The sequence below is a fragment of the Gobio gobio genome (assembly GCF_949357685.1).
Source record: "Gobio gobio genome assembly, chromosome: 10".
Taxonomy (NCBI): Eukaryota; Metazoa; Chordata; class Actinopteri; order Cypriniformes; family Gobionidae; genus Gobio; species Gobio gobio.
The window spans coordinates 31,925,959-31,952,948 of record NC_137116.1 but is presented as its reverse complement, the minus strand read 5'-3'; the positions used below and the strand labels follow the sequence as shown (position 1 = coordinate 31,952,948).

The following is a 26,990-nucleotide window of genomic DNA, read 5'->3' as shown; positions in this document are numbered from 1 at the left end:
GACAAGCGCATGCCCAGATCCAGCCACTAGTGTAAAGACAGACTGGTAGTGCGCACGCGTGTAATGGACACGCACCGTTCAAGCTTTGTTTGGAAGTGCGCAGAACACTTTTCAAACAAAACAGCGCAGTCGAGGCGTCACGACTGACTTCTGACAGTTTCCGAATATAACTTAGCACACTTGGTGACGTACTTTTGAAAAACACGTAGTATGATCAAGATGACAGTGACTTCGTGTGTATTAACAAGAAGGTAGCGAATACCGATCATGACCGAAGTGTCAGATTATTTGGGTGCGAAGCAGCTGGTGGGAAGCGATAGACGGGTCCAGTTCTCCTGTGCTGTAGAGATCCGCGTCGCACAGACGGATCCCTGACACCCTGATACCACCCGTGGATTTACTGAGCTGCTTTAAACTTTACACGCGATGGAAAGCGTTGGAAAATACCAGTTCAACAGGAAAGATTTGATAGGACACGGCGCTTTTGCTGTGGTGTTCAGAGGAAGACATAAACAGGTAAAGTTGTACATTTCCTAATGTTCGTAACAGAGTATTCAAATAATCATCCTAAACGACTGAAGTAAAGTAAAACCGATCTCTTTATCCATAGAAACATGATTTTGAGGTTGCGGTGAAATGCATTAACAAGAAAAATCTCGCCAAATCACAGTCTCTTCTAGGAAAAGAAATCAAGATATTAAAGGTGAGTTTCATAGTTACACTTCGAGTGCCTTTGTGTACGCGCATGCTTGTTTACTATACTTTTAACATAGGCCTATATATATATATATATATATATATATATATATATATATATATATATATATATATATATATATATATATATATATATATATCAGGGCCGTGCAGAGAGTTCTTCAGAGGCAGGGGCTCAAATGTAAAAAAGGGGCAATATGTAAATATATTATATTAGGGGTGTAACGGTACACAAAACTGACGGTTCGGTACGTACCTCGGTTTTGAAGTTACGGTTCGGTACGGATTCGGTACAGCAGTTTTACAAAATTGCGTTTTATTAATTTTTATTCAACAGTGGTTTAATAAAAAAAAATTGTGTCTGTCCTTAAATTAATTCAGTTATAACTAAAAGTTTCTTAAAGATAATGCTGTAAACTATATAGGGAGCCCTTACATATTGCTATTAAAGATTAACAACAGAGCCCAAACTATTAGCCTAAATTAATTTGCTATTTATTTTTAGATATAATAATCAACACTCATAAGCTTCACATAAGGCAGTTTTTGCATTAATATCTAAATCTAATTATTATTATTTTTTGATTTATTTGTTGAAATATAATCATTTAGTGGCTGTAATTTTCATGACAGGTTTATTTAAACATACATTAAATAAACAAGACATCACTAACAGGCTAAGTGGTATATAATGAATATATATAGGCTAATATAACGAATATATCTAGTGCATGTATTCAGTGAAAGAGTTAATCTCTCTAGTGAACTCACAGCTGTGGACACTGAATGACTTCTGAGGTAAATGTGATTCTACATGACATTGTTTGTTTACAAGCTGTTTTATTGTCTTTCCGCGGTTGAAACACCGATGAAGCGATTACACAACATATGATACGTTTCAGGAAGTTATAATGTATCCTCAACATACCTTTAAATATTCATTTCTTTAGAAGAGATGATCGCGTTCACTCGCGCGCCGCGCGCTGCCGCTTGAAGTTGAACAGATACGCGTATCAGTCACGTCACATAATAGAGCGTTAAAACGGCATTTATCGTTTGAATTTCGTGATAAAATGGACTGAATACTTAATATGTTCGTGTTGGAACTCGGATTGAAGTGTGTTCCGCGCTTTAAACAAGCCGACTGTTAACTGTTATAGATTACATTCATAACCGTTCTGTACACGCGCGCACCGTACCGAAAGCCCGAAACGTTAGTTCGTCTGTTTTCAACCGATTTATGAATAAGAACAGAAAATTACCGCTCCACTTCACATGCCCAATGGAATTTGAACTTGCTTTGCCAGATCACGATTGGTTGGTGTATACATGACAAACGGGCATTGGTGAATTGTGTAATACTTTAAAATATATAATAAATAGATTTGTAATTAAATCAACACATTAGCTCTGGATGAAAAAAAATATTGGTTTACTTTTTTTCCCGTAAGGCCACACGCTCTCTGAAAGGACCATATTTGGCTCGAGAGCCGCTTCCGAACAGAGGAAAATCAGCTGTCAATCAAAACGCACGCAACCCATAGCAACGCGTTATGGCAACGCCTCAACGGAAATTGTCCGACTTTTGAGCCGTTCATTACTATTGTATACATTGTCATCAATGTCATGTTATAATAATCACATTTATTTAGTTTTATTGACCACGATATTATCATTGATATTTGTCTGAGAGGGGCACTTTTGCTTAATTTTGAAAAAGGGCAGGAGCTCGAGCACCCAAAGCCCCCCCCTCTGCACGTGCCTGATATATATATATAGCCTATATATATTCTCAAAGATATAGTTAAAAATATCGAAACTCGACTTGCGAGGACATGTGAGCTTTTCTCGCTAATTGAAAGGCTTCTATGGGTTAAGGAGGTTTAGCTATTGATGTAAACAATGTAAAGGGTTTATCAAATATCATCACCTCATAATGGGTGCAATTACATGAGCTGCTGACTAATATACCCGTGTGTGTGTGTGTGTGTGTTTTCGCCAGGAGCTGAAACATGAGAATATTGTCAGTTTACTGGACTTCCAGGTATGTATCTACTACTTACTATAACTATGTCTAAGCCTACTGTGTTATTTTAAGTGGTTTCTAATCTATTAAAACAGAGCTTTTTTCCATGTTGTTGAAGATATTTATAACTCGAATATCGCATGGCTTCGTGTTGACATTACGGGTGCAGTTCCCTTCATCTGATTGGTTAAACGTAGGCTAAACCCCGCCCACTGATGTCAGTGACTGTTTATTAGCTGCTTTAGCCAAGCAAACATGGCGAATAGATGTAGCCTAGCCTTTATATGACTCACCATGAGTAATGATTTCATGATGCAGTATCTTGCATCAGAAATAGTGAAACCATTATCTGATCTCTGTGATTTCAAGGTGGGCTCTGTGAAATGGAGAGAAAATTGAGAAACCCTCCAAATAAGACCTCTTGTGGGAAAAGTAGGCCTACTAAAAATAAACAGGCAGACAGCTCACGAAACAATGGCAGCCATGACAGATGTCTATATGTCTGTTGAACACCTAACACCTGTGCACGCATTCGCCAGCACCTGCCAGCCCAGCTCACCCTTTTAACCGACTGACTCTATCATTTGCATACAGAACAGACGTTGTCTGATGTAGGATTCCCTTATCAATGTATCTTAATGAATAGATTACTAGACTCCAGGCAGGGGAGCTTATCTGATGACAGATGGTTGTCTCAGGTGTTGAGAGTTTAAGAAACTTAACACAGTGGGTTACAAGCGTTACACCTTCAATCTTGAGGTATCGTGCCCTTCAGCAAGTATAACAGGTTTACTTCAAATTGTTTGTAGTGTGAAAAAACCATAAGTTAAAAGGACATTTTTGAGATATTTGAATCTAATCAAAGTTAATTAAATATTGTAGTTTTTAAATTATAACCACATAGTTAATAATAACTTATTATTATCATTGTATAACTAATTATGGGTTTCACAATATATCGCAATACAAAAATACAACAATATGTATCGTGGATAGTGACAATCTGTATTGTGTGTAGTTCACCCAAAATTAACATTTCTGTGAGAAAAAAGTTTAGGTTCATAGAGTTTTAGTGTCGGTACTACATTAAACTACTATATGATGTTGAATATAATGTATAATAATGCAGTCAAAAGTGGCCTACATTATTTTAAATCTAGTGACTGAGTGCAAGTATATTCGTCTAAAATAATTCTGTATTTTCAGCCTCAGAATCATAAATATTTTTTACTCTGGAGTCACCATTGTCCTGTGCATTGTGTTACCAGCACCAAGTCCAAAACTATTAATTTCCACCCCTAATGTAATACCAAATTGAGCATTTTAATCAAGAGTAATTTTTTTGTTAACTTTTTACCATATGTCTTGGTGTATCGCGATTAATATTGTATCGTGAGTTCAGTATCGTGATATGAACTGGATTGCATAGTTAGTCGAGCCTCTTACCACATTATCCCTAGAGAATGACCTGACAGTGAATGCACACTAATAATTCATGCTCGCTCCATTACACCTCACACACTGCTAGGACTGACACACACAGGAGCATTTGATACTAAACAAACCTGCAAATATAGGACCACCGCCTTTGACTGGCTCCAATATCAGTGTTATCTCCATCTGGGCAGCATTTATAGTATTTTTCATGGGTTTGTCCAGCTGGGTTGATCAGCTGCTCAGCAGACAGCCGCCAAGCGTAGGATTTACCTGACAGCACAATGTGCACCATGTGGCTGGCTGTTGCCCTGCACCTACCCTGAACAATAGCAGAGAAAATGACACTTATGCTTAGTCAGTGAAACCCAACTCTCGACCCCATCCCGCACTCATGGAAACATGCTGTGGAACAGCTTTGAGTTTTAAGCTTTATGTTGTTTCAGTCTTTTGTTGTTGCGAAACACCGTTGTATTGTATGTTCTGTCAGTTTTCTCTAGGGCCTTGTAAATATGTCTAGAGAAGATCATTCAAGTGTATTTTGCCCTGTGTGTGGTCTATAGCCTTGGGCTGGGTTTTACCTAGTTTACTTTGCATTACCGCTGATGGCCTGGTTTCATTTCTCATGGATTCTGCACACTTACACACACAAAGGAGGCTTAATGCTAAGGCTATATCCACAACTATGTTTCACTCTTATAAAATGAGCTATTACACAACTTTGAAGTCATAAGGGTTTGTTGTCTTTCATTAAACGAGTGCTTTTTCTCATGTAATATGTTATTAAAAACACGCTCCTCCCAGTGTTCGGTCACGTTGACCGGCTGCTGATCTTTATGTCAGTCAGCTGTGGGTAATGGCACCTCCTGCTTCTGTCCCGACTGCTGTAACATGCAGGGCCTGCATGGAAATTGGCCAAATGGGACTTTTGTTGCACAACAAGATGGCCACGTAAATACCTTATTTAAACAGGTTCAAACTGGTCACTGTGACACTTGGCCTGTGTGGACATAATGATCAGCTCCATTAATCCTTTCAGGAGCAGAATTTTTACATTGAATTTCACTGGCATTAATGGGTAACAAACCACCTAGAATCCATACTTATGCGCGCTAGGGGTCAAAGGGCATTTTTAAGGGGGTTTCTCCTAGTGACTGACTACTGCACATTAAGAGGTTCTCAAAGTTCATGATTTGGCCAGTGAAGAGCATTATTTTGCACTCAATGTGCGTTTATTTTGTGCACTGATTAGCATAAAAACAATATCTTCTGTAGTATGAGACTGAAATGTCTTTCAAACTTGCCTGGTATACTGATCAGAATGGTTTGAAATGTGCTCAAATAAACATTTTCATCAAATAAGCACATTAAGAAGTCCCCATATTTAAATTCTAACATTATTATTATTATTATTCAATAATACTAGTAATAACAGCATTAATAATTATGAATCAATAAATAATTATTTTATATTATTTAATTTATTTGTTTGTTAATAATAATTAAAAATTAAAAAAATTTGTATTAAAATAATTGTATGTATGCTTATAACATATTAATTAGTTAGTTAGTAATAATTAGTATTAATAATTATATTAATAAGTAATTATTTGAATTAATTATTTGGATTTAATAAATTAAATATAGCTAATAAGAAGTGTTTTTTAGTTTCAATTGTGCACTCAGCTTTAGAGAGAAACTATAGCAAAATATATTTGTCCTGCCTTAAAGGGATAGTTCACCCAAAAACTTCAATTGTTGCTTAAAGAGAAAATTCTGTCATGATTTACTCACCCTCAAGTTTTTCCAAACCTGTATGAGTTCCTTTGTTTTGCTGAACACAAAAAAAGAAGATATTTTGAAGAATATTTGTAACCAAGCAGAGAGAGCAACCATTGACTACCATAGTATTTTTTCCCTACTATGGTAGTCAATGGTTGCTCTATCTGCTTGGTTACCAGCATTCTTCAAAATATTTTATTTTGTGTTCAGCAGAACAAAGAAACTCATACAGGTTTGGAACAACTTGAGGGTGAGTAAATGATGACAGAATTTTCTCTTTAAGCAACAATGGAAGTTTTCACAAAATAAAACATTACTATTTTAAACTCAAATGCAAAAGGAAACATTCCTCTCAGCCCACGATACCTAAAATAGTTAACCAAATAAAACCTGTCATGCAAACAAACACACTTGATTGTATTTGATTTGTATTGCTTGCAAGCACATGCTATAATAACACACTATTGATAGAAGGCTTAGGTAAGTATAGGCTTTGTATGATGAGTCACAGTGTGTCCAGCCGGAGCCCCGTCCTGATCTAGACAATGAAGAGCCCATTCCATGGCTGTAATATGGCATGTTGCTAGGTGTTTCTTGCATATACTAATTTGTAAATATTTAACTGTGTGCCACATGTCTCTGTCTACAGGAGATATCGGGATGTGTCTATCTTGTTATGGAGGTGAGTCCAGATGGCATGCTGCACCTCTCACACACCCACTGTAACCCTCAAAATAGACTTCGTGTGAAGTAGAGGAAAAAATCTGAGGTCAAATTTCACCGTCTCTTGCAGGATGTCCTTTATGCTAAGCTTAATTCACACTTCTGTGTTATTATTGTCAGCATAAAGCCATAAAACCTATATGTTTTTGTGCTAACTGCACACTAACAGTGTTTGACTGTCTCCTCTTACAGTACTGCAATGGAGGAGACTTAGCGGAGTATTTACACTGTAAGTACACTAACCTCATGTCAATAAGTCATATGTTTTTCACAACTATGCCTTTTACAGGTCCTTGTTGCGTGAACACACAAATTAGGCACTAAATATAACTTATTAAGATTTCTTTTTAACTATTGTTACAAGTGATGTGTCAAATGTTTTCCTTGTTGTTATACCTGCTTGGTTTATATCTGTTGGCCAGTCAGAGAAGACATACTTCAGCGCAGCTTTTATGTAGAATCTCTGCACAGATTTTGGAGCAGCACAGAGGCTCCGTAACAAAAAATATTTGAGCCTATATGCTGTAGTAGATGACAAATTCAGATGCATCAAAAATTAAAATACTGCCCGATACTAATAATTGTTTTATTTCATGGTTGATATTACAAATGTAGACTATATTATCTAAATAAATCAGAATGTAAATGCTAAAAACAAAATGTAAGTGCTACAAGTAAATTTAGACATCTCAACATTATTATGAACTGTATGAAAAATGGATATTCACTTTGAGATTGGCTGAAGATTTAATTTAACAGTGTTACTAAATTATTGGGGTTTTTACAGTTATTAGCTTTAAGTGAGAGTTAGATGATGGCAAAGGTAATGTAAATGTAAAATATCAATGTCTACTTTTTTATGTAGCATCAATAAAAACAACAATTGTTGACCAAGGTGCTGTACAGTATGCCCAGAGACGATAAAAAATATCACAAACACGAATCAAAATAATAATAAAAAATCTGCTATTAAAAACCAGAGAAAATAGACATGTACATGTAAAAATATTGGACATGAATATTGGACATGTATCTTCATTTCTCTAATTCTTTCTAAGTAAGAGTTTGTATAATAAAGATTATTGTCGGGACTTAAAGACATAGTTCCCCCCCAAAAATTGTCATCATTTACTCAGTCAACCAGACAGTTGACTGTGGCCATGGACTTCCATAGTATTTTGTCAATGGCTACCGTCAACTGTTTGATGACCAACATTATTTTAAATATCTTCTTTTGTGTTTGGCAGAAGAAAGAAATTCATACAGGTTTTAAGCAACTTGGTAATTTTTAGACCAAGGTCTGTTTCTTAAAGTTTGAAGCTTTGAACTTGCTATGGACTTGCTCTTGAAACTGCAGATATATTCACCAAACAAACAACTCTTCTGATCATTCCCCAGAAAGATAATTCAGGACTTCTGAGAATAGCTTGGTTTCACATATGTGCTGCCTTAAATAGAGCCTCTTTGGAAGTGGTCTCATCCAAACACACACTTCGGGGTTCGAATACATCTTCATCTAACCATAACATTTTTCCAGCGTGGCTATATTTATCATGTTTGCGTTGGCCACTCTATTTTAAGCCATCAGACATGTAGCGTTGTTCTGCTTTAGATCCATGCAAGCCTCATCAGGGGCTGTGTTTGCCCTCACCCGCTCACCTCTTACCACTGACTCACTGGCACAACACCAAGATCCCCTGCTGAAACTCAAACCACAGCCTGACCTAATTCACCTGTCAGTCTGTTATCTGCCCTGTCCTGCAGTGGAAAAACATGGGGGCTAAAAATAAGACTTTAGGAAAGAGAGGGGGAGGGGGGGTGCAGCTGGACTTTTTGGTTTTGATAGAGTCTTTGTAAACAATGGCGTAATATCCCGCAATTCAAAGTGTTTTCATCAGAATAATCCTTTGAGTAGTAAACCATAATGAAATCAGTTGTTTGTACCTAACTCTTTCTTCATAGCTAAAGGCTGTCTGAGCGAGGACACGATCCGCGTGTTACTGCAGCAGTTGGCGGGAGCCATGAGTGTTTTAATGAGTAAAGGCATCATTCACCGTGACCTGAAGCCCCAAAACATTCTCCTTTCGTACAACACAGGTCGCAGGGCCAACCCCAACAACATCTGCATCAAACTGGGTGAGTGCTCCAGGTCAACAGTTTTGAACCCTCTACTAAAAGAAACACAAAGACTGTTCATGGATCACTATGTACTGCTTATGAGACTGTGTGATTGTGAGTTATCAGGTTTGGCAGTGGTTGGTTGTGGTGTTTTTGTTCTTGTGTTATGACTGCGGTTTGTTTTAGGTGTTTACGACGTTGTTCTGTTTGTTCTTAAGTGTTATGTTGACACTGTGTGTCACTACCCAGCTGTGTAAAGTCAAACAACTTAAAGACACTTGCTGTAAACATTCGTGCTTCAGCTTTCACTACCAAAACAAGCTACCAATGTAGTCCTGATTTTTCTTTCTATCTCTCTCTTTAGCTGATTTTGGCTTTGCACGTTATCTGCAGGGAAACACGATGGCTGCCACACTCTGTGGCTCTCCAATGTACATGGTGAGTGCTTGACTTCAAAACTTTCATGTTTTGTATTATCCAAATGTTCAGGAAAGTAGAACTGCATGATTTGGGGGAAAAAATCAAATTGGAATTTTTTAATTTAAGAAAGTAGTATACATAAGTTGACGATACTTGGACGTTTTGTTCTACAGCATAAATTAAACACACCCATATCAAAAAGGTGAATTTAAATAACGTATATTCCTAATAAGTAACTTCCGTTTGTGGTGTGAGTGTTATTTGTGTGATATTTACACTGTAGAACAAAACGTCCAAGTATCGTCACTTAAGTTTACCACAGACTTTATTTTACTCACAAGTTAAAAAAAAACCATTATAAAAACCTATTGCTGTGATGTCATGTGAGTGACAGGTTGTCCCACCCTCGCGCCAGTAAACACGTCATCAGAGAAGAGATGTCGCTGCAAGTGGGAAGGGAAGTTATTTTGATTAAAGATGGCTAGAGCACATGAATTAGAAAAAAAAATGATACGCACGGATAATTTATTTATAATAAACACTGCAATGTTCCATAATAAACAAGAATTCCCCATTTTGATTTCATGGTGACTTTAAAGCTTCTCTTTTGTTGGCAACAGTTGGTTTATAAGCGCTTCTCATTACAAGTGTGGGAAGATCACTGGATCATGAGCTGCTTGCTTGTGAAAGAACACAGTGCCACGCTTCACTCTGAAACGCACAGTGCATGTATATTTAATTAAATCCCAGCCTTTTGTGATTTGATAACCACACTAAACCATGCCACATTTTTTGTATTAATTGCGCAGCCCATAGGAATGTATGCCATAATAAAATACAGTTTTTACTTGACGTGTTCAAAATACAGTAGCCACATAGATATTCTCACTTGCTTCAGATGGTTTTGAGTACAACTTGTCTTGCTCACCTTTACAGGCTCCCGAGGTCATCATGTCACAGAATTATGATGCCAAAGCTGACCTGTGGAGTGTAGGGACCATCATCTACCAGTGCTTGACTGGCAAAGCCCCATTTCAGGTCAGTGACATACACACACAAGCACAAAAATGACGCAAAACACAGTGGGTATGACGCAAAGAGAGAAAGCATGTTTTAACCTGACACATGCACACTCACATCTCTCTCTGTTCATTTGTGGATGTTACTATGGTCATGGTTTTAATTCTGTGCTTTTAATTTTTAGGCTTTCTCTTTGAAAAGTGTGGATCAATTTAAAGGGACAGTTCACCCAAAATTAACTTACTACAAATTAAACTCATTTACTCACCCTCATGTCTCAGTACAGACCAAATTTACTAAGTTATTTACTGAAAATCTTACAAACTTGAAAGAACATGAAGGCGAACTATCCCTTTAAATGATTTTTTCCTCAGAAGAGGAATGTGTCTAAACCACCAAGAACATATTCAGTATGAGATATTGTTGAAGAAAAGAGACATTTACCAAGTTTAGGGTGTTTTAGGTCTAAAATTCTGCTAATGCAAGCACACAAAGAAATACACTATCATTCAAAAGTTTAGGGTTGGTAAGATTTTTTTTTTTTTTTTTTAAACTGCAATATTGTTGAAAGATTATTATAAACTTTAAAAAGTTTTGTTACATAATCTAAAATCCAATATGCTGATTTGGTGCTCAGGAAATATGTATTATTATCAAAGTTAATATCAGTTGACTTAATTTATTCATTTATTTAAAATATATTTTTGTAACAACTCTTTGCTGTGATTTTTGATCAATTTAAAAAAGAAAAGATGAAAAAAAAAAACAGTTTTGAGTAATAATTTTTTTTTTTATATAAAATCTTGCTGACCCCAAACTTTTTAAAGGTATTGTATAATAATCAAGAAAAAAATTAAAGCAATGCCACAGAGTGTGAGTTTCTACTACGTCAGTCTGGAACTTCTTCATTGCGAAAGCGCAACTGGCTGGCACCCTTGGTTATTTATGCCCTGTAGAGTGTGAAACATGATTGTCACATCTCACTGATAAACATAACCATATGCCTCTGCAACTAAACACACCCTCCAATTTACTTACAAACACTCACACGTCACACCCAAACATACACACATGCTCATATGGGCGGCATCTCTCTGGTTGCACTACTAGAACAGGGAGTTCTTCTTTTTGTTGTTGTTGCAGTACTTCCTCTGAATATTTCCCCAGGCTGGTCATTATTAGTTTATTATAATTCATAACAGTCAATGATAGAACTTAATCCTGAAAAGGTGATGTGCCGTCATTAATTATTAAAATGACCTCTGTTCATTCAGCTTCCACACAGCTAACATGTGAGCCTCATCTGAGCACACGGTCAAAACCGTGTCTATTTATGGGTTCATATTTTAGCCTTCAGAAAGAGTTGGTTATGTACTAAGAATTCCAGACAGTCTTGCAATATGATATCAGTCTGCAGATGGGTCAAAATGGGTCACTGAGTTCATTCAGAACAGATCAGTCGTCTCTGGCCTGTGTTTACCTCGTCCTGCATGGAAATATTACTTTTAGTGCTTGTTCCTGCAGCCATTAGAAAGCCTTTATGGTTTGTAGAAACTTCAGGTCTAGAACTAATGTTTACATTCCAAACAGCCAGAGTATACCACGAAGAATGTAGTAAAGCCATGTGATACTGCTCACAACAAACTATAGCTCAGTGTCAAGTCTAAAAATATGTATGATAATTGCCTGCCGTGCAGTGCATAGTTTTAAGTGAATCACCAATATCTATATCTTAACTAGATTTGTGTGGTTGGTACTGGAGAGCAGTGTTATTGATTTGAGTATTAAGGACGGTTCATTACTAGCCCAAGTCAAAAGATATTAAGATTCAGACCCCTCCTTCTTTGTAAATTCTTGGGGGGATTGTTTCCAGAAAAACTATTCAGATGATCGGTTAATTATAATGAGTTCAATGCAATTTCTCAAATTCTTTCTCTTTCTAAAATCTTTTTCCAGGCAAATACTCCTCAGGAACTGCGGCAGTTCTATGAAAGAAACCGGAGCCTGAGTCCCAGGTAAGTGACCCTGAGGACTGTATGTTAGTCGTCAATCAACATGATCCGGTTTAGTGTGTGCTATACAGGCGCAAAGGTCTCTGGTGTTGTAAAAGAAATGAATACTTTTATTTAGCAAGGATGCATTAAATTGATCAAAAGTGACTGTAAAGACATTCATAATGTTACAAAAGATTTCTATTAACTTTCTATTCATCAATGAATCATAAAAAATTTATCTGTTTCCACAAAAATATTAAGCAGCATGACTGTTGTCATAGCATAGAAAGAGACTTTTTTCACAAGCATGGGCATAACCGACCCCAAACCTTTGAACGGTAGTGTACACAACTGCAGTTCATATTTATTCGTGTTGTGAATGCAGTAGAACCGGTTTCTTTCCTCTCGTTGTTTTTCTCTCTTCCATCTTTCCCTCCTTTCCCTCTTTAAAAGTAAAGCGGTAACACTTTAAAATAAGGTTTCATTAGTTAACATTAGTTAATGTATTAACTAACATGAACTAGCCATGAGCAGTACATTTGTTACAGTATTATTCATCTTTGTTAATGTTAGTTAATAAAAATACAGCTGTTCATTGTTTGTTCATGTTAGTTCACAGTGCATTAACTAATGGTAACAAGATTTGAATAAAGTATTAGTAAATGCTGAAATTAACTTTAACAAAGAGAAATAAATGCTTTATAATTGAAGTTCATCATTAGTTCATGTTAACTAATGTTAGCTAATGAACCTTATTGTAAAGTGTTACCAGTAAAGCTTTATTTATTTACCTATACTGTTGCAATGTTTGCATTCATGAGTTTCACTTTTCTACTTAGTCAATTACAGAGTTGCTCTGGCAACTCAGAGACCCCTTGCACAAGAATATAAACATGCACACAGAACTGTGTACGTTGTCATTCCTGTCAGTGTCTAACACAGCACCAAAATCCTTTTCCCAGTATTCCACGTGAAACCTCTAGTCAACTAAGGCACCTTCTACTTGGGTTGCTGCAGAGGAACCACAGGGAACGGATGGACTTCGGTCAGTGGACACATACAAGCACACATTTGACTTTAAATGACTCCGTAGAAATCAAAAATGGACAAATTAGAATTCACTGGAAGTGATTATAAATAAGTGATTATTGTCTATTTCAGATGCATTTTTCCACCATCCTTTCATGGAGGCCAGTACATCCATGAAGAAATGTACGATTGTGGTGTACATTACTTTTTTCAAGCTAATCTGCTGTAGCTTTGGTTACAGTAACATTTACATCTATTCATTGTTGTCTTAGCCTCTCCAGTGCCCATGCCCGCCTATCCCAGCTCCGGCTCTGGGAGCTCCAGCAGCGGTTCCTCAACCTCTCGTCTCACTCCTACTCAGGTAGCACAGTAACAGCACATGATGCATGAAATGCACCTTTATGAGGTGTATTGTGCGTTTCTTGCTTTGTATGTATAATGTATACATTACCATATAGCTACCATATATTGAAACACTACCTTTTAAAAGTTTGGGGTCAATAAGATTTATATATATATATATCGTCCCCTTGGAATTATAAGGTTCTATCTGACGTTTTTGTCAAAATTGAGTTATTCACATATTCTTATTCTGTGACAACTTATTTACATTATGGGATGTTTTTTTTTTAAGTTGTGTACATTTTGGGACTTTTTATTGAAAAACAAAAAGGTTCTATCTACAAAGTCGAACTCTGACTTGGCTCTATAAGGTTCTATCTGCGTGAGCCAATCAACACTTCGAATGCACAGAAGAGGACCAATCAGGATAAACTTTATAGGTCGTGTCGCCAGCTTTTTACTTGACAGGAAAGATTGCAGACACACAATATCTGTGAGAATTATGGCACACAACGCAAAGTTTTTAAAAAACCTCAAGATCGACAATTTTATTGACGATCTTGTCAAGGACAGCAGCCCGAATTCCAGGCATCATATAGTCAGTGAATCATTTTTCAATGATTATTAAACATTATGAATTAATTTGCTGAAGCATGTCTGTTTTCTTGCAGTTTTAAAAGTCTTAAAAGGTCTTAATTTTTACAATATTAAGCCATAAAAGGTCAAATAGTCAACAGTTTAATTGATGGGGTCTTAATTACAACAATAAATGTTAGCATGTTATTTCAGCCATACTGATGTCTAGAGAGAAAGCCATTTTACCTGGCCCACTTTAGGTGGAATAAAATCCTGCTCAGATGTATTACAGTAGCTGCTTTCTGTCTAAACAAAAGAAAGATTAACAATTTCTGCAATAATGTGTTTAATTACCCACCATATTGGTACCAAAAATTAACATCTGCACTGGACAAAATATTTAGACCTACCTTGCTTAATTTGAAATGTCCTAAATACATGGAAGTACTAAAAATATGAAATAAATGTCATAGAAAGGATAACATTTTACTTTCCAACACATGTTGAGACATTGTTACAACATTATTTTTATATTTAATGTTCAAATAATGTTTTGGCAGATAGAACCTTATAATTCTAATCGAAAAGTGTTTTTTTAGAATTAGAAGGTTCTATCTGCATTTGACCCATTCCAAAAATCCCCATTTACAATTTTGAGAGGATTGTGATATTGTATATTTAGAATACATTTAGGGTCCCTGTTATTTTCATGTTTGAAAGAAACTTGTTCCCCATATAAATTTTCCTATATGTAATGCAAAAACTTTGAAGCTCAATATCTCAAAACTGCTCAGAACGCAGATAGAACCTTATAATTCCAAGGGGACGATATATTAATTAATACTCTTATTAAGCAAAGATGCATTAAATTGATCAAAAGTGATAGTGAAGACATGTATAATGTTATAAAAAAAATGCTGTTTTTATACTTTCTATTCATCAAAGAAACCTGAAATAAATGTGTTACGTTTGCCACCAAATCAGCATATTTGAGTGATTTCTGAAGGGTCATGTGACACTGATAACTGGAGACAGGAGTTATGATTCTTGAAATTCAGCTTTACCATCACAGGAATATCAATTACATTTTAAAAAATATTAAAATAGAATTCTTTTAAACTGTAATAATATTTCAGAATATTGCTGTTTTACTGTATTTTTTTATTAAATAAATGCAGCTTTGATGAGCATAAGAGACTTCTGTGGAAGCTTGTTTCCACCACAAAATTACAAAATTAAAAAGGTAATTGCAACTTTTTATCTCAGAATTCTGACTTTTTCTCAGAATTGAGATATAAATTCACAATTGCGAGTTATAAAGTCAGAATTGAAGGATATAAACTCACAAATACAAGAAATGGAACAAATAAAAAAATAAAAATAAACCGAATAAAAAAATTTAAAATGTAATTGGCTTTTTTTTTTCGAAATCATTTACATCTCACAATTCTTACTTCTTTTCTCGCAATTGCAAGGTTATATCCCGCAATTCTTCTTTTCTCAGAAATGTGAGATATAAAGTCCAATTCTGAGTTTATATCACTTTATGTTCTACTATATTGTGAGATAAAAAGTTGCAATTACCTTTTTATTTTTTTTATTCCTTTGGCGGAAGCACGCTTCCATAGCTTCTTCCAAAAACGTAATACATTTTAGTGACCCCAAACTTTTGAACAGTAGTGTATATATGAAGTATTTTTCTTGACAGTCTGACACTGAAGCTCCGAGGCCCCTCCCTCAAATGAACCCCACGCCGTCTCCAGGTTCTCTGCTGAAAGACTCTTCCTCCGAGTCCGATGACTTCGTAATGGTGCCGGCTCAGTTCACCAGTAAGATGAGCCCTTGCACACGTTGACCTACTTTGGATTATGTAGAACACAACACTGCTTTAATTGCACAAATATAACATCTCAATCTGATCACTCTTGTAGGTGAAACAGTCTCAGCAGAAGAGCAGGACAGTTTGATAGTCAGCGGGTAAGTGAGTTTACATTTTTCCAATACTTTAAGGGTTAAAGTGACACTGGCCACACACATGCAGAAGTGTATATAGTTACATGCGACATGCTTCTCAAGTCTAACCTACACAACAGATGTGCTTGCATTGTTTCTGCACTTAACATAACAATTTGCATGCTTGCCAGTATGTCACATGTCATGAATATTCATTTCTAGAGTGTCAGCTGACCTTTTGACCTGCTGACCATTTTTATGGTTCTGTGAAGAGGTCTGTTTATGTGCTGATGCGTTTGTGCAATGAAGGAAGGAAGACCTTACGGTCCTGATAGCAAAAGTTGCTTTCTGCAGTTTTTTTAACATCTGTGTCTGTCATCTAATGCATTCATGAGCAGTGTTGCCACAGTCACTTTGAAAAAATAATCTGATTACTGATTACTCCTTTAAAAAGTAACTTAGTTACTTTACAGATTACTTGATTTTAAAAGTAACTAAGTTAGATTACAAGTTACTTTATTAGTTACATTCAGCAGTTGCCAACAACACCCCTGCCGCCTCAACATAGAAATGACAACCGTTTTTGCCAACACTCACTTTATTGGAAGTGCCTTTTTAATAGTAACGTCAACAATGTATCTCCTGACATTTTAAATTGAAATTAAAAAATATTTCCTGAAAAAAAAAAACATGTTTCAATAAAAAAATTAATAAATCACTTAATATAAATACTCTCCCCGAGACGCAAGAAGAAAGCAAAAATATATATTTTTACTAAGGAAAATTACTAAAATAGTAACTCATAGTGACTTGGATAAATTACTTTAATCTGATTACTGGTTTGGAAATAGTAACGCGTTACTGGAAAAAAGTAGTCAGATTAGAGTTACTGGCATCACTGTTCATAAGTTAAAAGACTTTATACAGTTTAGTTTATACAGAGTTTATACACTACTGTTAAAAAATGTGGGGTTTAGTTAGATGTTTCATTGTTTTTTTTAAAAAGTAGATTATAATCACCAAGGCTGCATATATTTGAACATAAATACAGTAAAACAAGTAATTTTGTGGAATGTTATAACAATTTAAAAGAAGACTAGTTTTTTTACTTTTTTTTTTTTACTTTTTTTATATATTTTAAGATGTAATTTATTCCTATTATGGCAAAGCCTTAGTGAGCAATAGACCTCTTGCATTTAAAAAAATCTTAACACAGAAAGTTGGGGGGGGGGGGGTATTTAAAAGGTATGAAAAAATAAGATGAAATATAAAAATTTTATTTAAAATGTATTGAATGATAAAAATTTGATATAAATAAATAATTTTTTTTAAGTTTATTTATTATGTTTCTGCTTAATAATAGGATTTAATTAATGCAGAAAGTACATCAGAAAGTAAGACTGCAAATAAAAGTATAAAAACTAATACAGATACAAATACTCATAGAAGTTTAAAAACAGAAATTTCTCAGTACAATATCATGTGTATGTATGTGTATATATTATACAGTATATATGTATGTATGTATGTTTGTGTGTATTTTATATATAAAATCTTGAAACAGTTCAGAATCAAAATATGTAACAGTACAGAATCTAATTGAGAAGAAAAAAACTTAATGTACTGCAATTTAGAATGGGGGTCCATTGCATGAGGATGATGATCATATTTGGGGGTCTGTGGCATCTAAAAGATTGAAAACCCCCTGGTCTATATTATATAGATGGATGGTTTAATAGCACAGCAATAATGGCATTATTGTTGATGTGTACTATTTCTAGAAGCTCGCCGCTGAGTGTTACTGCTTGTATGGGTCAAACGCCATCATCCTCCCCGTCTGTCCGAGCCTCCCCAAGCCCCTCCAGGTATTGTGTGTGTGCATTTAATATGGAGATTAGCATTTAATACGGCAGAGACTTTGTTTGCATGTGTGAAGTGAGAGACAGCTGTCTGAGCTAATGTGACCGGAGGTAGCTGGAATTTTAGAGATGAAAGTAATTCTCAGATCACCGGGTTTGTGCACATGACATGCCAATCCTTCACCCCTCTCTCTTTCTCTCTCTAGGCCTCTGGAGTCATGTGGCAGTAGTTACGCTCAGTCTGTGCCTGTTCCAGTGCCGTCACAAAAACATAACTACCAGAGGATGGAGCAGAACCTACAAGTGTCTGACAGGTTGGGTTTATCTCTATATTTTTCTCTCTGACATGATACGGATGCATAAATGCATAAATGTGCTCCTGAATGCTCCATGCATCAACACATGAGCTCTGTTTATGTTGTTCAGGACAGCAACACCTGTACAACACTACTGCTCAAATGGATTTCCAAAATGTGGGAGAACCAGGGCTTCTTCAGAATCAGGAGGATCCCGACCGTTTCTACCTTTCCCACAGGGTAAAGAAACCAGTTTCCTTGAGCTGTGGTTTGATTTGCTAAAATAACACTGATGGAAATGCATTGGTCAAAAGTTAGGAAACCATGTGTTTTTGTAGATCATATAGAGAATGCTGACCTGTTGTGGGTTTTTTTCAGTGGGAAGTGTTCCTGAAACACCCAGTCAGCCCCAGCCTGTTGGCAGTAAGACAGGGTTTCATGCTGCAGGTAAAATACCTGTTTCACTGCATATCAATTTGATTTTTGTAAGACTTCTTGTTCCAACTTCTCAGCTTTCTTTGTCTCTCAGATCAGCGGCCTGGCCAGGTATCTCCGCTCTTCACTGACCTGACGTCCATGGACACGACCCTGACCCACAGACTCAGAGGTCATCAGCACAGCCCAGAATCTGTAGTGCACAGAGTGAGTAACTGTTGCTGGCTAATCAGGGAGTGACAGAACATAAACACAAAAAAACAGCTCCACCGCCATAGTGTGTAAACCACTGGTATCCTTGTATAGAAGAGGGAGTCATTTGATTTTGCAATAACTTCAACACAGAATAATCAGTATAATACATGTTTACTTTATTTAAAACGCATTCAACTGAGCATTTTACCAAATGTGTCGGTATACTCACATTATATTGTCGGTACTGTTCAAAAGTTTGCCATCAGTAAGATTATTTTTATCGAAATGTATACTTTTATTCAGCAAGGATACATTAAAATGATTAAAAAGTTACAGTAAAGACATTTATGTTACAAAAGATTTCTACTTCAAACAAACGCCATTCTTTTTATTCATCAAAGAATCCTGGGGAAAAAAGTTTCTCAGTTTATACAAAAATATTAAGCAACACAACTGTTTTGAGCATTGATTGTAATAAGAAATGTTTCTTGAGCATCAAATCAGCAATTAGAGTGATTTCCAAAGGATCATGTGACACTGAAGACTGGAGTAAAGATGCTGAACGTTCAGCTTTACTATATTAAGGAATGAACTACATTTTAAATATATATTAAAATAGTCATTTTAAATTGTAATAATATTTCTTAATATTACTGTTTTAGTTTTTTTTTTTTATCTTACTGACTTACCCAAACTTTTTAATGTTAGTGTAATGTAATTTTTACGGTAATTTAACGAGTTTATTGCAATACTGATGCTGTATTTATCCTCACATAAAAATATCGATACTAAATATTTTAACTAGTAATTTTCTTGTGAAAATTGATGCGCAAAATAGCTGAAATCATTACTATACACTATATAAAGCACTATATTAAAGGTGCAGCTAAATGTGACATTTATTATAATGGGTGTACGTGAAGATTTTCACTTTTTTACCCTATTAAATATTTAAAACATTATGTCTTTTCAATTATACTGTAACGTTGAATGGCTATAATTACTAATTTCACCCCCAGAAATTGAGGAAAAATATAAGAGACATCTGTAACTGTATTGGTATTTAAAATATACCATCTTTATGTTGTGTCTACATTCATTTGGATATTCAGTGTGAAAATATGTATTACAATATAAACATTTTAGGTATGATTTATTGTGATTTTAATTACTGAAAAAATTTGTGATAAATTAGTTCCTTTTTTTAAATCAATTAACAACACTATTTTATATGCTACTATTTTTAATTTCAGTGGGATTTGTATCGGCGGCCCATCTCTGGTCAAACTCCAAGTACAGCGCTGGTTCAGCGAGGCCTGACCACCCGAACCAAGACCATGACTGACCTAAAAGATCTGGCACAGTACCCAACTACAGGGCCCCGTGTGCCACTTTTCAGGCCAGCAGAAAGAAGGGACACGGTCAAAAGGTATTAGTCAATAAGGCTTTAGTTCAGGGGGAAGAAAGCTTGTGGCGCATTAGTTATGATATTTCATAATTGGCACTGGAATCACTGCAGTGATGTGATTTTGCTGGAATCTGAGTTTTCTCCCTAGAGCTGTGTTTATGGGTCATTTGTGTTGTAGGTCATTAAGTACTGGCCGTCTCTCAGATAAGCTGCTGAAGGCTGTATTCGGACATCAACTTGACAGGGGCAGCTGTGAGAGCTTAAATTCAGAGAAACCCATGGACACAATAGGTATGAACTCATGCTAACAGTGATGTTAACCACTCAACAAAAGACAAGCTTTAAAGTCGGCATGAAACAGAAGTTGTGAGAGTCTTTTTATCCCTATTATCACGAGTGAAACAGCTCAAACTAGAAATAAACATAGAGCAGGACTTGGGAATTGATTGGATAGTTGAATAGTTGCGGTTTGCTACTGGTGTTGAAAGAATTAAAAGAGCAGTTTCATGTCAATCCTTGTATTGTTCAACTGGGCGAGGTTGATATGGGAATTAGGAAGTAATTAGTAATGCAATACTTTATAGAGAGAGTAATTAGCACAATAATCTAATTACACTGTTGAAGATGTACATAGTAGCTAGTAATTAATTACTTTTTTGGAGCAACTTACCCAACACTGGTTCCCTCAGGGAACTATAATTGTTCAAATCTATTAATTACCATTAAACTATTCATACTTGGCATACAAATGGAAATCCACCCCAGAAATCATCTTCATTTGTTTATTTATTGTTTATTCACAAATGACTGGAATACACTCTTGACCCTGTATTTAGAAGCAATGTAACCATGTACAGTCTTGTATTTGTAAAGTTTATAACTATGCTTGCGGCAATTATCTTATGCCATGATAATACATTTTTAAAGATGTTTTCTTTATATCTATAATTAATAATAGTCATAAATAATATTTTAAAAACATGCCATCAGGCACTTCTCTTAGTGTACCTGCTGTTTAAAATGGCATTTTGTGCTGATCTCTGCAGCACCCTCTTGTGGCAGTGATGGCATAGAGCAGGGCTCAGGCAGTCCTGCTGGAGTTGTGTTCATGCTGGGCTCTCCTGAATTCGGACACACGCCTCATCACGCTACTCGGCCTAGACGCATCTCAGGTGACACTTCCATTATTTTACTTAATGAGATTGAAACACAAGTATTGTATTTGCGTGTTATTGTATCTGTTAGACTCACAGTGCATTTTCAATTCATCTGCTGTTGTAGTGGGCACTCTCAGCCCAACAAGCCCTGGCTGGACCTACGGTCATTTGCACGAGGCCTACGGATCACCTGACAGCCTACGCTATGGTTACACAGATGCCATGGCAACAAACCTCAGTGAGGGTGTGGCATTTGTGCCACCTGAACTGCCAGAGGAGACGCTTATGGAGGTAAAATAATTGGGCTATACATTATGTATGAAAAATACAGTAGCTGGTAATTATAAGCAGTTAACACGTGTACCAGTTCTGCACTGCTGTCTGTTTTTTTGATGTTTATCAAACAACAAAAGACAAAAAATCGCTCACTACTTTCGACTAAACTTTTGTAACTTTAATAAGGATTAATGTATATTTAATTTATTCAATGAATAATATATTTTACATTTGATTACTGTATTTTTGTACCTGAAATTTATGGTTGGACCTACCTGAAAAGCATTGTTTATTTCAAATGCATCTTTGTTCTGTTGTATTTATCTATTTATGTTGGCCTGTTGAATATTAAATGGATCCAATCCATGTTCAATAGAAATTATTTGATGATGCACCAATAAACCTTAATGCATTCTAATTTAAAACATGATAAAAACACTAATATATTTTAATGACAAAAGTTGGAATAAGAGAAAAAGTGACAAATATCGGATTTGGAATCGGCCAATAGTTGTTTGATAAAATCGGTATTGTTATCGGCCTATAAAAAGTCCTATCGGTGCATCCCTAATTATTTTCAATTTGAATGTGTTGTAAATGTAATTATTCATGATGATACAGCTGAATTTTCAGCATCATTACTCCAGTCTTCAGTGTCACATGATCCTTCAGAAATCATTCCGATATGCTGATTTGGTGCTCAAAAAACTATTGTGCTGCTTAATGTTTTTGTGAAAACCATGATACATTTTAGGATACTTTGATGAATAGAAATTGTAAATTATATTCCTCACAAGTAAAAATGTTTTTGTTGATTGAAAATGCCATCCTCTTCTTCTCCACAGGAGGGGCATACAGATTTGCTGAGCCGACTGCGCTTCATTCTAGCCTTTTCCCACTGCATCACAGAGGTCGCGCGAGCAAAGGACAGTGGGACTGAAAGGAACATGGCACTTGATGCTTCATTCTTAGAGCAGAGCATGGTGGCTGACCAGATCAGCCTTCTGAGCCATGAGTGGAGGTGAGATACTACTCAATCGTGCATAAAGATACACATGTTTTATGTATCATGTGTATGATATTATGTCATGCACACTGTGAGTGATGTGCACATGTGTATGTAGCTCTGCAGAGCAGCTGGTCCTCTATATGAAGTGTGCTGAGCTGCTGTCCTCAGCGCTACACACAGCGATGGCCGGGATCAAAGAAGGCAAACTCTACCCATCAGGATCTGTTAAACAAGGTAAGTCACATACTACAAGCACAATCACCAACAATTTGAATGCAAAATCAATTTTAAAAAACCTGTCCCACTTTGTATTGGGTGTCCTTAACTACTAGTATGGTTAATTTTAAGGGTGCGTTAAGGAGTAAAGAATGAGTCAACAGTGTAATTATAAATGTAATTATGGAAATGAATTACACCTGTAATTACATGCAGGTATTTTTTGTAAAAACATATATATACATAAGTGCATGATTAATTTAAATTTTGGTACATAGTATTTAATATAAAGTGGGACCAAAAAATCTCTAAATATGCAACCATACTTCACAGGAAAAGTTGTCAATTGTATTGACATTCGGCATCTGTTTTATACTTTTAATTTATTCCATTTATTAATTATGATTTCTGTATAATGGTTTAATAATTGTGTATGTTACCTTTTACATTGGAACCGTTATATGGATTGTTTTGTGTTTGTTTTACTGTTTAAATTGACTGCTGAAATAAAACACCCCACGATATAGGCATGATATCACAGACATAATCAATTGTGAAAACAAGATCAATATTTATTTAATTAAAATTAGTGCTGGGGAAAAATTTATCATGATTAATTACATCCAAAATAAAAGTTTAACAATGTTAACATAATATATGTGTGTGTGTACCGTATATATAAATACACACACACATGCATGTAAATACTGTTTATTTAATTTATCTTTATTTATATACACAATAATTATACACAGTACACACACATATTTTATGTAAACAGCACTAATTAAAATGTATCATTAAATATATTTTATTTATTGAACAAAGACATTTATATGAATTTATATACACCGTTACACACACACAAATTCATTCTAATATGCTGATTTGGTGTAAAAAAAACCATTGCGGTAATACCTTATTTTTAGTGTCCCTGTTAAACATTTTACATGTACTTACTATAGTGATAATAGTAAATTATGCACAAGCAACTAATCCTAATTATATAATAAGTACATGTTGTTCATTAATATTACTCAGTATTTATTTGTATTATTTGTATTATTTTTTTATTTCATTATCAACATTTTGTGGAAATTGTGATATTTTTGAGATTTGTACCATTCTAAATGTCTTTACTGTTGTGTATGTTGTGTTTGTGCGTATGTTGTTCTTACAGTAATACGTAAGCTTAATGAGATGTATAAGGGGTGTGTGAACTCCTGCCGTTCTCTCACTGAGAAACTCCAGCTGTTCTTCAGCAGCAAGCAAAGACTGATGGACCGCATGAACAACATTACTGCTGAGAGACTCATCTACACGCACACCGTTCAGATGGTATGATGTTTGTGGTCTTACAATAAGAGGAGAAACATCTACGCATCTAATCTGTAATACAGAGTATGAATTGCGCTGCTCTCTTATATGATCAGGTACAGACGGCGGCGCTGGACGAGATGTTTCATCATGGAGAAACCTCTGTAGAGCGATACCATAAGGCCTTACTGCTGATGGAGGGCCTGTCTTTAATTATTACAGAGACTACAGACATAAACAATATCAACAAATGTGAGTGTGACACACCTACTCAACACCTACAGTACAGACATTCATAATGTTTCAAAGATTTCTATTTCAAATATGAAAATAATATAATGGTTTCCACAAAAATATGAAGCAGCACAACAATTTGATGATGATATGAAATAATCTTGAGCACCAAATCAGCATATTTGAATGATTTCTGAAGGATCATGTGACACTGAAGACTGGAGGAATGATGCTGAAAATTCACCTTTGCCATCACATATAAATTACATTTTATAGCATGGCAAAATAAAAAAAACAGTTCTGTAATAATATATCTTTTTTTATTAAATAAACGGAGCCTTGGTGAATGTAAGAGACTTTTTTCCCTAAAACATTAAAAGATCTTACCTAACTCAAACTTTTGAACAGTAGTACAAACATACTAGTTATATATAGATTGCTCAGTATTCATCTCATCCAAAGACTTTATATACAAAGACGGTGCGCTCATATTATTATGAATGGAAAATAAGTCCCACCTTCTACATAAAAGAGCCAGTCGCCAATTAAGCTCCGGTTACTATAGAAACAGTCAGTGTTCTGAGAACACGCTTATGACTGCACGTGCACATTGCTGCACTTTTTTTTTTTGTGGTCATGATTTGAGCGTTTACCAACGAGACAGTTGTCAGATTTCATTGGTGAATTCAAATATGAAATTTAATCGTAAGCTTGGTGAACCGCTTTGGAGAATTTGATGTTTCCCCATTCAAAGAGATAGGAGCTGCACTTGCACGAGAGGCGTTTCAAAGATGGCCGCTGAGTGAATTGTATTACCCTAAAGGGACTTTGTCTCATCTCTGATGTACATTTGTTTGCCGTTTTTGTAGGTAAACAGTGTATTGAGCGGCGACTCTCCTCCCTCCAGCCCAAAGGAAATGTGTGATCAGCATCTACATCTCATTTTATGACAGTTGCCATTTAAAATTTTGTGAAAGGAAAAACTCACCTGCTCATTTAAAATGTGATACTTGGTTTCCAAAGCCAAAAAAGGTGAGAAAAGACTTTCAATAAATCGACAGAGATGAAATCTCTATTGATATATGTATGATCCTTAATGTATATAAACATAAGCAACATCTGCTGATTTAAACATCTATTTTGTTCACTTTAAAGAATACTGAGTGAAAAAAAGAATCAATTGGTGTAATAGATGTCACGTGTAAACCTTTTGACTTCTAATTCCACACCAATGCATGATGGCACTTCAAGTGATGACTTTGATCTTAGCACTATGATATTAAAGACAGTGTTTGGGACTGAAAGGGCAACAGCTTGAATGCTTCTCATTCAGTACCAAAACATGCCTATAATGTTAGTCTCGTGAAGTTACATGGAATGATCCTGTGTTGATGGACTTATCCTGCATGTTTTTGCATGATTCTGAGGAAATTATAGTTATCTGCTGAAGGGAATTCGTAATCATTTGAAACCTCTGCGACCACCGAACCGTTGTTGAAATAGCAGCAGGTGGTGGATGTGTAGTAGTCAGCTACAGATGTACAGCTCTAATGTGGCAATTGACCAAAATTGTGGCAAACCTTTGCAGACCTGCTGATAAAGACGGTCAGTTTCATATGTTGTCATATGAAGGTGGGAGAAATACTTGAGAATTGTATTAGAGTAACTATCATACTGTTATTCATGTATATGTAAAATAGCAAAGCACTTTACAAACCATTTTGCCTTCTGGATTCCTGTAAAGAACCACTGCAGAGGAGGCAAGCCTTCAATGTAATGGCTCATTTCAGTTTAATTAACACCTGAAAGTCAAAGAAAATGCAATAAGATAATAGTCAATAGCTTGTGTGTAGCATTTTATATGTATCTGTTTTTAATTGTCAGTCTGAAAGTGACGTTTTAAGATTTCAGTTTGCTTAGAATCAGTTGCAAGTAAATGACTTTTGCACATTTTACTGGGACGACTTTGTCTGTGATTTGGTAGTGCCTTAAAGAACCTAACTGGTTTAATTTCACTGGACACTCAAAACAAATCTGAGACTTACAATCTACTTCTAGCATATTCATATCATGTTTGTTTGTTCGTTACTTGCACTATTTTTGCATTTTCCAATGGCAATAACTAAGGTGTTTTTTTCATATCAAGGTGTTTTTTAAGGCATTTAGTCAGAACTGTGTGGTAGAATGATTATGAATGCACATGAAACAATAGTTATGTTAAATTGAGGACAATTAACTATTTTGTATATGTTGTTACAGTATTTATGATGTGTTTCTTGATGTTTTTGTTTTTTTATGTCCATTTGCAGAAGCCAAAAATAAGTGCAGAATGCATGTGGTATGGGTGTGTAATCGAATAAATTTCACTTTTATATTACTCTGTGTATGTTGATTCATTTCAAAATATATTATGAAAAGTATTTAAGCATTTATTAGAACTTTTTCGTAGTCAGT

At 35.5% G+C, this 26,990-nt stretch overlaps 1 protein-coding gene across 1 annotated transcript; it reads left to right on the top strand.

Annotated features, from left to right (window-relative positions):
* Positions 1–26,913, top strand: ulk1a (unc-51 like autophagy activating kinase 1a). The gene is made up of 28 exons (XM_079826519.1): positions 1–516; positions 611–703; positions 2,720–2,761; positions 6,609–6,641; positions 6,875–6,911; positions 8,645–8,818; positions 9,165–9,238; positions 10,157–10,258; positions 12,197–12,255; positions 13,197–13,279; positions 13,396–13,446; positions 13,536–13,624; positions 15,890–16,010; positions 16,113–16,158; positions 17,916–17,999; positions 18,200–18,307; positions 18,420–18,529; positions 18,668–18,736; positions 18,819–18,931; positions 20,173–20,348; positions 20,506–20,618; positions 21,374–21,499; positions 21,609–21,775; positions 22,606–22,781; positions 22,885–23,003; positions 24,166–24,323; positions 24,419–24,554; positions 25,406–26,913. Exons 1-28 carry the CDS (start codon positions 427–429, stop codon positions 25,459–25,461), a joined length of 2,805 nt encoding a protein of 934 aa, XP_079682645.1. The 5' UTR covers positions 1–426; the 3' UTR covers positions 25,462–26,913.
* The last annotated feature ends 77 nt before the right edge of the window (positions 26,914–26,990 follow it).

Coding starts and splice junctions, on each gene's coding strand:
- ulk1a (XM_079826519.1), top strand. CDS start 427: ATGGAAAGCGTTGGAAAATACCAGTTCAACAGGAAAGATTTGATAGGA. Junction 10,259..12,196: donor CTGGCAAAGCCCCATTTCAG/GTCAGTGACATA, acceptor ATCTTTTTCCAG/GCAAATACTCCTCAGGAACT. Junction 18,000..18,199: donor GCCTCCCCAAGCCCCTCCAG/GTATTGTGTGTG, acceptor TTCTCTCTCTAG/GCCTCTGGAGTCATGTGGCA.